Source organism: Mobula birostris, chromosome 7, assembly GCF_030028105.1.
Source record: "Mobula birostris isolate sMobBir1 chromosome 7, sMobBir1.hap1, whole genome shotgun sequence".
Lineage (NCBI taxonomy): Eukaryota > Metazoa > Chordata > Chondrichthyes > Myliobatiformes > Myliobatidae > Mobula > Mobula birostris.
This window is the reverse complement of record NC_092376.1, coordinates 19,924,152-19,940,672: the sequence shown is the minus strand read 5'-3', so window position 1 is coordinate 19,940,672 and position 16,521 is coordinate 19,924,152. Positions and strand designations below refer to the sequence as shown.

The window sequence follows — 16,521 nt, the reverse complement described above, 5'->3', positions numbered from 1 at the left end:
GATAGGTCCTATTCTTTCACATCTTATCCTCTTGCCCTTCACATACTTGAAGAATTCCTTGGGGATTTCCTTAATCCTGCCCACCAAGGACTTCTCATGGCCCCTTCTGGCTCTCCTAATTTCCTTTTTAAGCTCTTTCCTGTTAGCCTTATAATCTTCTAGATCTCTAACATTACCTAGCTCTCTGAACCTTTTGCAAGCCTTTCTTTTCTTCTTGACCAGATTTATTACAGCCTTTGTACACCATGGTTCCTGTACCCTACCATAACTTCCCTGTCTCATTGGAACGTACCTATGCAGAACTCCACACAAATATCTCCTGAATATTTGCCACATTTCTTCCATACTTTTCCCTGAGAACATTTTAAGCTTCCAATTTCCTGCCTGATAGCCTCAGTTCCCCTTGCTCCAATTAAACACTTTTCTAACTTGTCTGTTCCTGTCTCTCTCTAATGCTATTGTAAAGGAGATAGAATTATTTTTTTTAAGATTATGAGGACATGCAGTCCTCTTTTACTGTCATTTAGTAATGCATGCATTAAGAAATGATACAATATTCAATTCATCAAGTGATACAATTATGATCACTATCTCCAAAATGCTCTCCCACTGAGAGATCTGACATCTGACCAGGTTCATCTCCCAATACCAAATCAAGTACAGTCTCTTCTCTTGTACACTTATCTACATATTGTGTCAAGAAACCTTCCTGAACACACCTAACAAACTTCACCCCATTTAAACCCCTTGCTCTAGGGAGATGTCAATCGATATTTGGGAAATTAAAATCTCCCATCACGACAACTCTATTATTATTACAGCTGTCCAGGATCTGTTTCCCTATTTGCTCCACGATATCCCTGTTACTATTGGGCAGCCTATAAAAAACATCCAGTAAAGTTATTGACTCCTTCCTGTTCCTAACCTCCACCCACAGAGACTCCGTAGACAATCCCTCCATGACATCCACCTTTTCTGCAGCCGTGACACTATCTCTGACCAACAGTGCCACACCCCCACCTCTTTTTCCTCCCTCCCTGTCCTTTCTGAAACATCTAAAACCCAGCACTTGAAGTAAATATTCCTGTCCCTGAGCTATCCAAGTCTCAGTAATGGCCACCACATCATAGCTCCAAGTACTGACCCACGCTCTAAGCTCATCTGCTTTGTTCACAATGCTCCTTGCGTTAAAATAGACACATCTCAAACCATCCATCGGAGCACGTCCCTTCTCTATCAACTGCCTATCCTCCCTCACACACAGTCTCCAAGCTTTCTCTATTTGTGAGCCAACCGCCTCTTACTCAGTCTCTTCAGTTTGATTCCCACTCCCCCAACAATTCTAGTTAAACTCTCCCCAGTAGCCTTAGCAAACCTCCCCGCAAGGATATTGCCCCCCCCCGGGGGTTCAAGTGCAACCCTGATAAAGTTTAAGGGAATGGGGGATTCTTAAGATTCCTATTAACAATGGATTAAGTACTGACTATGTCTGTGACTGCAGTGTGTTTGAATAATGTCTCACAGCTGCCTCCTTCGGAGCAAGATAAGAATTAAAGTTCGCCCAGATCCTCATAAGATGTCTCTGGGCTTTTCACACCTTTTGATTTTGACAAAAAGCAGTACCTGATGGAAATTAGACAGACCATTCCCTTCTTAATTAAAGCACAAATTTGACGCATGTTCTTATCTTTGTAATTAAGTTGTGGCTCCAGTAAACCAGGTAGAACATTCTTTTCTTTAATTAAGGTGGCTGGAGTGTAACAAATTGATTGTAATTTTGTATCAATAGTACATTGACTTGGCCAGAATAGTTATCAAACTGATTGTTCTCTGTATCAATAGTCCATGGACTTGACCGGAATAGTTATCAAACTGATTGTTCTTTTCTATAGGTAGCCTTATAACTTCTGACAATTCTGACATCAGGCAGTGAACTTGTAGAACCGCCAGGGAGATGAGAAAGAGTCTCTCCCTGATGTCGTGTCCAAGTTCACTCGCTGGATGAGCGCGAAGAAATAAACAGGTGAAAAGTAACAATCTTTTTGTGCTGTCGTTATTTGATCCAGCAAAGTTACGTTTACACTGGTCCTTTTTGTACAGGTCACACCTGCCACAAAAGAGGTCCCAATGATCCAGAAATCTGAATCCCTGCCCCCTGCTCCAATCCCTCAGCTACACGTTTATCCTCCACCTCATTCTATTCCTATACTCACTGTTGCGTGGCACAGGCAGTAATCCCGAGATTACTACCTTTGCGCTTCTGCTTCTCAACTTCCTTCCTAACTCCCTGTAGTTTGTTTTCAGGACCTCTTCCCTTTTCCTACCTATGTCATTGGTACCAATATGTACCACGACCTCTGGCTGTTCCCCCTCCTACTGCAGGATATCTTGGACGCAATCTGAAACATCCCGGACCCTGGCACCTGGGAGGCAAACTACCATCCGAGTTTCTTTCCTGCATCCACAGAATCACCTATCTGACCCCCTAACTATAGAGTTCCCTATCACTACTGCCTTCCTCTTCCCTTCCCTACCCTTCTGCACTGTTGCTTCCCCCAGGTAGGCTGTCTCCCTCAACAGTACTCAAACAGGAGTACTTATTGTTCAGGGGGACAGCCACAGGGGTACTCTCGAGTACCTGACTCTTCCCCTTCCCTCTCCTGACTGTTACCCACTTGTCTGTCTCCCGTGGCCCCAGTGTGACCACCTGCCTATAACTCCTGACCAGACGAAGATCATCGAGCTGCAACTCCAGTTCCCTAACCCGGTCCCCGAGGAACTGCAGCTCGACACACCGGGTGCAGATATGGCCGTCTGGGAGGCTGGGAGACTCCAGGACCTCCCACATCTGACACCAAGCACAGAAAACTGGCCCCACACACATATTACTTCCTTTCTGCAATTAACACAGGGAAATCTACCTCACCTCGTTACCGCCTAAGCCCGTTGAGCCAAAGCCCCATCATTCTGCTACCCTCTCACTCATCTGCCTGCTGGATATGGCAGTCTTCTTTTTAAACTTTTCCTGCTCTACTGGCTGACATCACGTGCCTGTGCAGTCTTGCCTCTCTTTTACCCTGAGTAGTAAAATGCCTTTGCTCCGGAAATCCTTAGCCATTCCACTCGCAGCCTTCTTGCTCCTTAAAAGCAAATGTTACTGGAGGGGGCTCCTCATTTAAATTCAATGGAGTTGCCCATTGCCTTCTACTTGTCCAATCATACTGACAGGATTCCAATATCCCAGAACCCACAGGAAATAGCAGTATCTTAAACGTAAAGATTAAGGAGAATAGTGCTTCCATGCATAGATTTATTGGCCACTAGGGACAGCACTGCCAGTTTTTCATGAATAAAAGTTTTGATATGTAGGAAAGGATTCATGGAATGCCCATGAACAATTAATTTTATGTCATCATGATCCCAAGCCACCAGTAACATACAATTCAATTTGTAAGAACATTGGTATAGAAGGCCATCAAGCCCCTCAGGCCTCCTCTGCCATTCAATTAGATCATGGTTGATCAACTACATCTTTTCACCTTTGCTCCAAAGCCCTTGATGCTTTTACTTAGCAACGAACTATCAAGTTCACAAAGATTGTTTAAATTATCACATTTGAAAGCCTTTTGTCAGAATTTTATCAATAGAATTGTGAACCATGGATTATTTCTTAATAGTAGCCAATACAGAGTCAGAATACAGAATGAATACAGGCCCTTTGGCCCAAATAGTCCATGCCAATCATAATGCTGACCCAGCTAGCCCCACTTGCTTTGCTTGGCCCATATTACTTTAAACCTTTCCTATTCACTTACCGGTGTATATATATCTTTTAAATGTTATCGTACCTGCCACAACCACTTCCTCTGGCAGCTCATTCCATTTACTCACCATACCCTGCATGAAAATGTTGACCCTCAGGTGCCTTTAAAATTTTTCCTTTCTTATCCCAAACCTTTGCTTTCTAATTTTGACTCCCCTACACTAGAGAAAAGACTGTACCATACAAGATTATCTATGCCAGTCATAATTTTCAACATTTCTTTAAGGTCATCCTTGTTCTCCTATGTTCCAAGGAATTAAGACCTAGCTGAGCTAACCTCTCTATGTCTCAGGCCCTCTAGTCCTGGCAGCATCCTCAAATCTTTTTCTGCACTCTTTCTATTTTAACCTCATCTTTCCTATAACAGGGTGACCGAAACTGTACACAATACTCCAAGTGTGGTCTATAACACACTCACATGCACATATACCCAAGTTTTTGTTGTGGCTGAACAGAAATACTCTTGTAAGACAAAAGGGCCCCAACTATTTACAATCCACAGTACTGTCCAAAACTCTGAGGCACATGTAACAAAAATTCTGTGCAGCAAAAATGCTTTCAAAAATAATAAAATGCTTCTAATAGGCGGGAGGAGAAGATGGCAGCATGACACAGCTTGCAGTGGCCACTCCAGTGGTGATATCTGTTATCTGTCAAGTAGGGTGCCATGTACAATACTGATTTGATGGAGACAGATCTGAGAGCACGGAGGAACATCTGGAGAAACTTCTGAAATGCCTGCTTCGCTGCCGCTGCTACTGTGTGATGCAGAATCTCCGGAGGGGAAGGTCTGGAGTCCTTGGCTTTGCTCGTTGCTTGGCGGCCGGCGAGGGGTCGAAGCACTCGGCAGAGGATGGCACTCGGTGCTTGATGTCGGAGGCTCGAAGTTTTCGGATGGACTCAGAGTCCGCTGCAGTCGGGTGCTTCCAATGGTGCGGCATCGGCAAGATTGAGGCACTTAGAGGTTCATGGCGGAGAGAGTTTCTCCCTTCTACCGTCTGCGTGAGATGATGAGGCTATCGGAACTTTGAGACTTTTTTTTACCGTGCCCATGGTCTGCTCTTTATCAAATTACGGTATTGCTTTGCACTGTTGTAACTATATGTTATAATTATGTGGTTTTGTCAGTTTTAGCCCTGGTTTGTCTTGTGTTTCTGTGATATCATTCTGGAGGAACATTGTATCATTTTTTAATGCATGCATTTCTAAATGACAATAAACGAGGACTGAGTGTCCTCGTAATCTAATCTAATATCCAAAAATTTACAATAAAGAGCAATGAACAGCAAAAAACTAAATCAAAATTTGGTGTGACCACCCTTTGCCTTTAAAACTGCATCAGTTCTCTTTGGTACATTGTTGTGTAGTTTTATAAAATCAGCTGCTAGGTTGTTTAAAGCATCTTGAAGAACTTGCCACAGTTCTGCAGACTTTGGCTGTCTTGCTTGCTTCCGTCTCTCTAGGTAATTCCAGACAGCCTTGAAGATGGATCTATTCGCCTTGAAGATGTTAAGATCAGGGCTCTATGGAGGCCATACCATCTCTTGCAGGACTTTTGTTCTTTTTGCTGAAGGTAGTTTTTATGACCTTGGCCGTGTGTTTTGGGTCATCGTCTGTTGCAGAATGAAATTGGGACTGATCATACACCTCGCTATAGTATTGCATGATAGATGAGAATCTGCTTATACTTCTCAATATTGAAGATTCACAGAACGTAGAATAGTACAGCACATTACAGGCCCTTCAGCCCACAATGTTGTGCCGACCCTCAAACCCTGCCTCCCAGATAACCCCCTACCTTAAATTCCTCCATATACTTGTCTAGTAGTCTCTTAAACTTCACGAGTGGATCTGCCTCTACCACTGACTCAGGCAGTGCATTCCACGCACCAACCACTCTCTGAATTCCAATAATTCTGATCAGATCACCAACTCCATTTGCAGAAATGTAGTCCTAAACTTGCAGGAAATCTCCACTGTGCTTCCCTGTTGGCTAAAGACACTCATCCATGTAGCATTCTCCAGTTCTTCTGCAGACAAACTGCTTCCTGTTTGCGCCAAAAACTTCAAATTTTGACCCCAGTGCTTGTGTTTTTGTATCTAGGTGAATCTGTTTCCACTTCAGAAGAATGGCTTTTTGGCAGTAACTCTTCCATGACTACTTTCTCCCAACTGCAGAGATATTCTAGTGGTTTTGAGAGTTCAGAGCTGATAGCAGTGCTGGACTTCTTCCGATTTAGAAGGGAAGTCAGTTTGATGTGTTTCTCATCTGCTACATTCAGTTTCCGAGGCCAACCACTGTTTCTGGTCCTCTGCCTGTACATTTGCACTTCTTCAAAAGATCTTGAACAACACATTGAAGTTTCTGCATGGGAGAGGCCTTGCTGATAATGGATGGCCACCTTGTGTTTTGCATGCTATGCTCACTCTAGCCAAGGTGTAAGAATTAATGATTAAGGTTAAACTGTCACATTTGCCACATCTTCCATTTTAGTTTGGTTGTCCTTTGCCCATGATTCCTTCTACAGCCATTTCTGTTTCAGAAAGTCAGTTTAGTTCATTCAACTCATTATGTCATTGATCAATATATCCTGTTTGTTACCTTTGTTTAATCATGCATTGGGCTATACACCTAGAAAGTAATCAGGTTTTTATTTGAAAAATTATAGACTACTATTTAATACCTTACTTTCTTTAACAAAATACAAAAATTTCTCTTACATTTCATTTTTTGAAAAATGGATGTTTGGAAATCTATATTCTTTTCTTTTCTATTGATGCACTAAATGTAGAGGGCAAAAAATAAAAAATAAAAATAAATTTATATTTAAAAAACCTGAGGTGTGCCTAAGACTTTTGCACATCAACTTGGATAAAGTGTACTAAATGCGGAATTCAAATGGCATGTTTACATTTAATCACAACAGGATTTGACAACCCGAGTACAAATCTCTTTCGGCAATTAGACAGAAAATCAATTTGCAGATTCTGGAAAACTGAAATAAAATGGAAAAAGCTTGAGACACTCAGCAGGTCAGCCAGCATCCACAGAAAGACAAAATGGCCTGAAACAAAACCTGGGAGAGGAGTGTGTGAATTTTTTAAAATATTCTATAATAAATAATTGATAATGTCAAAAAAACAATTAAATATCACTGAATAGGAGCGCACAAAAATTATACCATATTTCAATTATTCTCATTAGCCTCTCAGGCTTCAGCCCAAGTAAATCAATTTATTCAAGATTTGTCAGTCATTGATAAACCTTCCCCTGGATCCCATACCCACATAGGAATTACAATTTCTTCATTCTTGACCATATATTCTCCACAGCTTCTTCCACTTCTATATCCCCACTCACACTTCCTTTTGATTCTGATTTTCTGTTTACTCCTTTCCACCATCATAACCAGGGAATGCACAAATTCTTTCCAAATTTCTCTCAGCTCAGGGACCCATGGTCTTGACCTTCCTAGTGGCCTGGTCTTGTTCACTTCTTCTAATCCACCTTTCAGATGCCACAGCTTGCTGCAATACTAATTTAGCACAAAATTAGGGATAAAACAGTAGTTTTCTGCACACTATACTCAATCTATCATTTCATATATCTACTAAGCCATGGAGGAAAATCTAGGCAAAACATTAGTTCAGTAATTATACAATTACATTTTCAACCCCACTCCACATGAACTTTCAAATACATTTCCAAATAGTGTAAAAAAAAAACACTAAAAACTTACTGTTTTAGTGCCTGATGATCTCCGTGGTGTTCGGGAATTTAATCCATTTCTGGGACTTGTACATGTACCAGATGGGAGAGCAGAAGAAATTTGTGATGGAGTACTTGAGCAGTACTTAGAAGTCACCAAATGGGATTTTGAGTAGCCCAATATGTACTCAGAATGATTATTATTATTGCTTCCAGTTGGAGTTTGTTCATATGTTGCATCACCAATACCTATATCAACTGTTTCTCCACTTTCTATTTGCTTCAGGTAATCTTTCAACATGGACTGTGTGGTTGTCTCACTCAACCAGCACAGGAAGAGCTCATCAACTTTCATCTTAAGTACAGGCTGCAGAACTGGGGCAGCAGGCATCGTTGGTCTAATACAGGTAAGCCAGCTAATGAAGATTATTTCAACCACCTCTGTAAAAAGCGGAAGTTCTATTATGATGAGAGTCCTTCAACTTTTTCCAATTATAATTCCTATGGGGAGGAAAAAAAAGTTTTGTTAATGATGGAAGCTGCAATCTTGCTGCTCATTTCTTCCTGCAATTGCTGCGATGGGCAACATGCCACAGTTACAGCCTTTGTCTGTCTGTTCTGCTCCAGTTTAATTAATGTTTTTTATAATAGCCAAAATCTAGAAAAATGCAAGAAAGTACATTGAACTCCAATGACTAACCAGCACTTGAACTTATTACCATTGCAACATGTTTTGTGAACTACCATCAAAAAAAGATGAAAACAAACTGGATCATTATTGTTCAGTGAACACAATTGGTGAAGCCCTCAAATAGCAGAAATTTATGAACCTTAGATTAAAACAGGAAATGCTGGAGATACTCAGCAGGCCAGGATGTATCTGTGGAGAGAGATGAACAGTTATAATTTCAGAAGATATATTTTCATTACAACCCCTCTCCACATGTACTCTCAGTCCCACAATCCATGAAAAACATTCAATGCTTGCATGTTTAAGATAGATAGGTAACTGACTTGCCAGTATCACACAACACAAATTATACCAGTACCTTGCTTATCACATAGGATGCGCTCCCAAGAACAAGAGTTTCAGCATTTACCAAGATTGCAACTGTATGCAGAATATGCAATAACCCTTGCCCTCCACAGACCTGTGCGCTGTTATGCCAGAAACTTGGTTCAAAGCTGATAATGAATTGCCCCACAGCTTGATGTGCAGATGACATCTATGAAGGTGTGCACTCAGACATCCTAGCTGGCCACTCTAGCACAATGTCATGTGTTAGATGTGAAGGAAGATATAGGTGACTGAATTTGAATTTGGATGCACAGCTTTCCCAAGTCTCAGGTAGCAAGCATAGTAATGGCTGCCATTTAGCCAGGGGCAGTTGTGCACTAAGGGGGGGGGGGGGAGAAAAAGAGGTGGAGGAGAGAATAACTTGAACTGCATTCGATATGAGGTTAAGAGATCATAAAAATCTCCATCTCTAATCACAAATAATTTCCAATTGATATTAAGCATCAAATACAGCCAGCATATGTTGAACAATGGTGTTGATTAATATAATCAACCGCACATTTGAGTACATTTTATTTAAAATAAGATTTTCATATTGAATATTCAAATTAAGCAAATCCAACTCAATAATGATTGATCAGATGAAGATACTTGTATAGTTTAACTATTATATTTGAATGTAAACAAGAATTCAATAGTCATTGACAAACTATTGGAGATAAATGAAAGCAGCAAGTTATAGATACAAACATACAAATCTCTTAAATAATCTTGACAAAGTAATACCTTATACTTCATCTCTCTTAACTCACACCCATATCCAAACATTCCTTTCCTACTCTTAACTGCCCACCTATGAGATTCTCTCTTTATTCATCTTTTCCATTCTTCCCATCAACTTGATCTGTTACCACTTCCCACTTGGTTCTATTTGCCCATCACCTATGCATCTCAGTTTCAACCTTGACTTAAAACTGCCTATCCCCTCCTCTATATAGTTTCACCCACCCATCAGCTCTTGTTATCAGGTTCCACATTTTCAATATCAACAATATCAAAGTGGGTAGAAAAAGCTTTTTCAAGAACACAAAAAATAAAGAGTGATGAGAGTCAACATGGGACTGCTAGAAAATGAGGCTGGAGAAGTAATAACGGGGACGAGGAGAGGGCAGATGAACTAAATGACTAATTTTCATCAGTCTTCATTGTAGAAGACACTAGCAATGTGCTAGGTGTTGAGAAGCGAGTGAAGTGAATGCGTGGGAGAAGGCGCTCAAAAAGCTGAAAGGCCTAAAGATACACAAGTCACCCAGACCAGATGAACTGCACCCTAGGGTTCTAAAATATAGCAATAGAGATTGTGGAAGCATTAGCAGTAAATCTTTCACGAATCACTGAACTCTGGCATGGTTTCAGAGGAACACTGCAAATTTCCCTCCACTCTTAAAGGGGGAAGGCAGCAGAAAGGAAATTGTAGACGAGTTAGCCTGACCTTAGTGATTGGGAAGATGTTGAAGTTAATTGTTACGGATAAGGTTATGACGTACTTGGTTACAATGAGACTATAACCCTTAGGAGCAGAATTAGGCCATTCAGCCCATCCAGTCTGTTCCTCCATTCCATCATGGCCAAATCTGGATCCCACTCAATCCCATACAACTGCCTTCTCACCATAACCTTTGATGCCCTGACCAATCAGGAAACTATCAATTTTTGCTTTAAATATACCCACTGGTCTTGGCCTCCACAGCTGTCTATGGCAGAATACTCCACAGATTCACTACTCTCTGGCTAAAAAACTCTCCTGCCCCTGTTCTAAAGGGTCACCCCTTAATCTTGAGGTTGTGCCCTCCAGTTCTGAATACCGCTATCACAGGAAACATCCTCTCCATATCCACCTTATCTAGTCCTTTCAACTTTTGACAGGTGACACAGGACAAGATAGGACAAAGTCATTATGGTTTCCTAAACAGAAATCATGTCTGACAAGCCTGTTGAAATTTTTTGAGGAGATTACAAGTAGGATAGATAAAGGGGATGCAGTGGATACTGTACATTTGGATTTTCAGAAGGGCTTTGGCAAAGTGCCACACATGAGGCTGCTTACCAAGTTAAGAGCCCAGAGTATTATAGTAGAGTTACTGTCATGGTTAAAGCATTGCTGATTGGTAGGAGGCAACGACTGGGAATAAAAGGATCCTTTTCTGGTTGGCTGCCAGTGACTAGTGGTGTTCCGAAGGGGTCGGGGTTGGGACCATTTCTTTTTATGCTGTTTATCAATGATTTAGATGATGGAATACATAGCTTTGTTGTCAAGTTTGCAGGTGATATGAAAATTGGTGGAGGGGCAGGTGTTGAGGAAACAGGAAGGCTGCAGGACTCACATTAGGAGAATCGGCAAGAAAGTGGCAAATGAAATACAATGTTGGAAACTGCATAATCATGCACTTTGGTAGTAGAAATAAATGTGCAGACTATTTTCTAAATGGGGAGAAAACCCAAAAAATATGAGATGCAAAGGGACTTGGAAATCCTCATGCAGAACACGCTAAAGGTTAACTTGCAGGTTGGATTGGTGGTGAGGAAGGCAAATGCAATGTTAGCATTCATTTCAAGATGTCTAGAATACAAGAGCAGGGATGTGATGCTGAGGCTTTATAAGACAGAGGTGAGGCCTCACCTTGAGTATCATGAACAGTTTTGGGCTCCTTATCTAAGAAAAAGATGTGCTGACATTGGAGTGGGTTCAGAAGAGATTCACAAGGATGATTCCAGCAATGAAAGGGTTATCATATGAGAACATTTGATGACTCAGGGCCTGTACTCGCTAGAATTTAGAAGGATGGGTGGGGGGGGGGGTCTGATTGAAACCTTTTGAACGTCGAAAGGCCTAGACAGAGTACTTTATACTTTATAGTCGTCAAACAATTGGTACTAGAACATACAATCATCACAGCGATATTTGATTCTGTGCTTCCCACTCCCTGGATTACAACTATTAAATATTAAAAATAGTTAAAATTTTTAAACTATTTTAAATATTAAAAATTTAAATTATAAATCATAAATAGAAAATAGAAAAATGGGAAGTAACGTACCGAGAGGTAGGTCCGGATATTTGGAGGGTACCGCCCAGATCCGGGTCAGGATCCATTCAGCAGTCTTATCACAGTTGGAAAGAAGCTGTTCCCAAATCTGGCCGTACGAGTCTTCAAGCTCCTGAGCCTTCTCCCGGAGGGAAGAGGGACAAAAAGTGTGTTGGCTGGGTGGGTCGTGTCCTTGATTATCCTGGCAGCACTGTTCCGACAGCGTGCAGTGTAAAGTGAGTCCATGGACAGAAGATTGGTTTGTGTGATGTGCTGTGCCGTGTTCATGATCTTCTGCAGCTTCTTCCAGTCTTGGACAGGACAACTTCCACATCAGGTTGTGATGCACCCTAGAAGAATACTTTCTACGGTGCATCTATAAAAATTAGTGAGGGTTTTGGGGGGCCGGCCAATTTTCTTTAGTTTTCTCAGGAAGTAAAGGTGCTGGTGGGCCTTCTTGGCAGTGAACTCTGCTTGGTTGGACCAAGTCAGATCATTTGTGATATTGACCCCGAGGAAGTTAAAGCTTTTGACCTGTTCCACTTGCACACCACCGATGTAAATTGGGTCGTGCGGTCTGCTACTCCTTCTGAAGTCAACAACCAATTCCTTCGTCTTGCTGACATTGAGGGATAGGTTATTGTCTTCGCACCATGCCACCAGGTTCTTAATTTCCTCTCTGCACTCAAACTCATCATTACCCAAGATACAGCCTACAATTGTGGTGTCATCAGCAAACTCATATATTGAGTTTGATGGAAACTTGGCTACACAATCATGGGTGTACAGTGAGTACAGCAGGGGGCTGAGTACACAGCCTTGTGGGGCACCGGTGCTCAGAGTGACTGTAGAGGACAGCTTGTCCCCTATTTTTACAGCCTGGGTCCTGTCTGTGAGGAAGTTGAAGATCCAGCTGCAGCTCTGAGTGCTAAGGGCAAGGTTCTGGAGCTTAGGAATCAGTTTATTTGGAATGATGGTATTAAAGGCAGAGCTGTAGTCAATGAAAAGGAGCCTTACATATGCGTCTTTATTCTCCAGGTGTTCTAAGGAGGAACGTAGGGCCAGAGAGATAGCATCTGCCGTTGACCTGTTGCTCCGGTAGGTGAATTGCAAAGCGTCGAGGTTGACCGGTAGGCTGTGGTTGATGTGTGCCATAACCAATCTCTCAAAGCACTTCATAGCAATTGATGTCAGAGCCACAGGTCGATAGTCATTCAGGCATACCACCTTGCTCTTCTTCGGCACTGGGATTATCATTGCCTTCTTAAAACACGAGGGGATCTTAGACTGAAGCAAGGAGCAGTTGAAGATGTCAGCAAACACTTCAGCTAGCTCGCTTGCACAGGCCCAGAGAACCCGTCCTGGGATGCCATCTGGGTCCGTCGCCTTCCTTGGATTTATCTTCATGAAGGCCCTTCTAACGTCTTCCTCAGTGATGATGAATCTCGATGCCACCAGGTCCGGTTCATCCGGAGGGAGCGGGATATTCCTCTTCTGTTCGAATCTTGCGTGTAAAGAGTAAATGTGTAAAGGGTGTTTCCCATGGTGGGGGAGTTTAGGAGAAGAGTGCACAGCCTCCGGATAGAGTGGCATCCATTTGAAACAGACGTGGAGAAATTTCTTTAGCCAGAGGGCAGTGAATTTGTGTAATTTGATCCCACAGGGAGCTGTGGAGGCCAGGTTGTTGACTGTATTTAAGGCAGAGATTGATAGGTTTTTGATTGGTCACAGCATCGAAGGTTGTGTTGAGAAGGCTGGGGAGTGGTTGAGAAGGGGGAAAAAAAAGGATCAGTCAGCCATGATTGAATGGCGGAACAGACTCCCTGGGCCAAATGGCCTTAATCTGCTCATGTGTCTTATGGTTTTATTTTCCAGCCTCTTTCTCTACCTTACTCCTCACCTGACTCTAATTTCACTTGTTCTATCTAAAGTTCTTCTTACCTTTTTTTCACCCAAGATATACAAGTCTGTCTCAAAATCCACCCCTGATGGGTGAAGATGGATGGCAGGGTAGAGATACTTCTCTACCAAAGGAGGTGTAAGACACTCCTTCTCTTGACTAGCCTGTAGGTCACCCTTGGGCAAGGTGTAGCACCTGCTTAGCTCTCCCCAGTCAGGGTCATGTGAAGCCAGGGTAGGAAGTGGTCGTATGACCAGCTGTTGTACATCACAAGTCCTAGTTATACGACCATTGATGCCAGGCAGGCAATCTCTGAATATTGATAATGGCTGGGGTCACCCATCTTGTGAAGACACTGCCCAGAAGACGACAAAGGCAAACTATTTCCGTAGAAAAATTTGCCAAGAACAATAATAGATGTGGAAAGACCATGATCACCTACCTAACAAACAAATGAAATGAGGGTTGAAGGCTAACAACTGTTCCTGGTGGTGTGGGACACAAGATTCGTGTACCTCCTTCCTGATTGCAGCAGCTAGAAGAGAGCATGGCCCAAATAAATGACGGGGGTCCTGGATGACGGATGCTACTTTCTTGTGGTGTGTTCCTTGTAGATGTGCTCAATGGTTGGGAGGGCTTTGCCTGTGATGGACTGAGCTGTATCTGCCTCATTCTGTAGGCTTTTCCTGTTCTTGGGCATTGGAACGCCAGATAAGGGTGTGAATTCTTTGTCACGTGGCTCTGAGAGGTTTGGATACTTGTAAGTAGTGTGTTAGTTATTAATGCAAAAGATGCATTTCACTGTAGGTTTTTATATACACACGATAAATAAAGCTGGATCTTGAATTTTTTTACAATCTCAAGCATCCATAACTTTTAAACTGGACTAAATTGTTATGCCTTGATACACATGTCTATTTCCACATTCACAATATCATCTCTTCCAACCTTCATCAGTTACTGAATTCCATTTCCCTGCCTTTTTAAAATGCTAGACTCCATTAGTACAAACCACACGGACAGCTTTGCACATTCTACCCCAAGGCTGAGTTCCATTCAAACTGGTGTCATGCTCTCAGACACATCAAGTCCCATGCCAACTAACCTGACTGAGCTCCTGGTTAAGCAACACCTCATTTCAAATATTTCCTCTTTCTCATCTTTAACTCCTTGAGATATGCAAATTCCTTCAAGTTTAGCCCTTCGAGAACAGAAAGGCGAAAGGTGGGAAAGGATCACAAGCTGGCGGGTGACAGGTGAAGCCAGGTGAGGGGGAAGGTGGGTGGGTGAGGGAGCGATGAAGTGAGAAGCTGGGAGGTGATAGGTGGAAGAGAAAAAGGGCTGAGGAAGAAGGACTCTGATAGGAGAGGATAGTGGACTACGGAAAAAAGGGAAGGAGGAGCACCAAAGGGAGGTGATGGGCAGGTGCGGACAAAGGGAATAGATATGAGGGTAGCTGCAATGAGGTACAGTAAAAGAAAAAGTGGTGGGAGACAGAAGACAAAGTGAAAGGGAGTGGAAGAAAGAAATTACTGGAAGTTGCAGAATTTGATGTTTATGCCATCAGATGGGAATCTACCCAGGCATACTATGTGGTGTTCCTCCTCCAACCTGAGTGGCCTCATTGTGGCATCAGAGATTCTCTAACTTCCGGCAATATGTTTGCATCCACGATATTCTCTTTAATAAATGCATTAAAGTCATACAAATTTAAGTACAATAGATCAGATATTTATGATATGGTAAGTTAGCAACTGATAGTTAAAAACTTAATCACATAATGTGTACACTTTTATAATAATCAACCCACACTCTCATTTACAGACAGTCCAAGTCAACTACTACATTTTAGTTCAGGCCATTTCTGCCTTCAGCTCAGAATCTGAACGCTTTTGACATTTCCTGTTTTAAATATACAATTATCCATCTGGAATTCCAATTCCATCCCCTTGTACCCAACTTCTATTACAAGAAAACATTATTTTAAGTCAATTTTTTCAGAAAAGGAGCAAGATTCAAATAGCACAAAATTTCTGGAATCAGCTCCTAGCTGCAAACAAATAGAGAACCTACAAATAAATGTAACTTTCTAGTATTATTCATGCAAATTAAGAAAAATAAAATAAATTATTAGCTCTGAGTCTATACACAAACAGGGCTAATGGGAAAGCCTACTTGCTTATAGTCCTATTCAGAGAAATAATATTTCTTAGACACCCAGACGTCTTAATTGTACTTCACTAGCTAGTTTGTAACAGTCAAGGTGTGCAAGTGGGAGGGTTGGCTATCAAAATTTAAAAAAAACATATTAGTAGAAGACGGATCCTTGGCGTTCTTTTCAGAACATTTCCAATTGCTTCACAACTAATGAAAAAGATATGAAATGCAGCCACTGCTGTAACTCGCAGAGAAATTTGTGGTCATGGAGTTTTCGGAAAGGGAAGAGAGATAATAATGACGTGGTTCGGGATAACAACCTGGGACGAAGTTGGATGGGTTGGAGCTGAGGTGAACCGGCCTAACTGCACTCTGAAGCCTGGCGTCCGGTTGCCATGCCATCCCCCGGTGACAGCCGTACTGGGACTGCTGCCTGCATTAAACTGGGCGGCGCAGGTACGTACCTACACTCGTTACCGCCGCCGTCCTCCTCGCCTTCCGCATCACCACTACTAACGAGCGAACAGACCCATCCACTCCCCGCTCCCGGCTCCCGCCCGCCTTTTTTTTTAACTCTCCGCCACGTCTCGCGAGGGCGGCGGCGCGCAGGTTGCCGTAGCAACGGCATCACGCGGGAACTGCGGTAAACGCCGTGCAGTACCTGGCAAATAGCTGCGTAAGTAAGATAGAAGCATTTTCTAAAGTATTGTCGAAAAATATCGTAATGTTCAAGTTCTTTTTGCTTAGAAATGGTGAAAGTTTAGCTGACACGTGCGTTGGGGCAATTATCATTCTCCATGCCTTTAAAAATACTGTTAAGTATTGTAA

General features: G+C 42.2%; 1 protein-coding gene across 6 annotated transcripts in view; it reads right to left on the bottom strand.

The window, feature by feature from the left end:
- ppp2r3b (protein phosphatase 2, regulatory subunit B'', beta) overlaps window positions 1-16,267 on the bottom strand; it is a 134,072-nt gene extending 117,805 nt beyond the window's left edge. For 4 of the 6 annotated variants that reach the window (XR_011886550.1, XR_011886549.1, XM_072262692.1 and 1 more), the window contains exons 1-3: window positions 16,158-16,267; window positions 11,649-13,390; window positions 7,564-8,033 (exon numbers count right to left, since the gene is read on the bottom strand). Coding sequence is in view for 4 of the 6 variants with exons in the window: in XM_072262692.1 (XP_072118793.1) it covers window positions 7,564-7,923 (360 nt within the window). In the remaining 2 variants the exon portion in view is untranslated. Of the gene's footprint in view, window positions 1-7,563; window positions 8,034-8,362; window positions 8,413-11,648; window positions 13,391-16,157 lie in introns of all 6 variants that reach the window. The other 2 variants (XM_072262694.1, XM_072262693.1) reach the window with 2 other exon arrangements.
- Window positions 16,268-16,521: the final 254 nt, after the last annotated feature.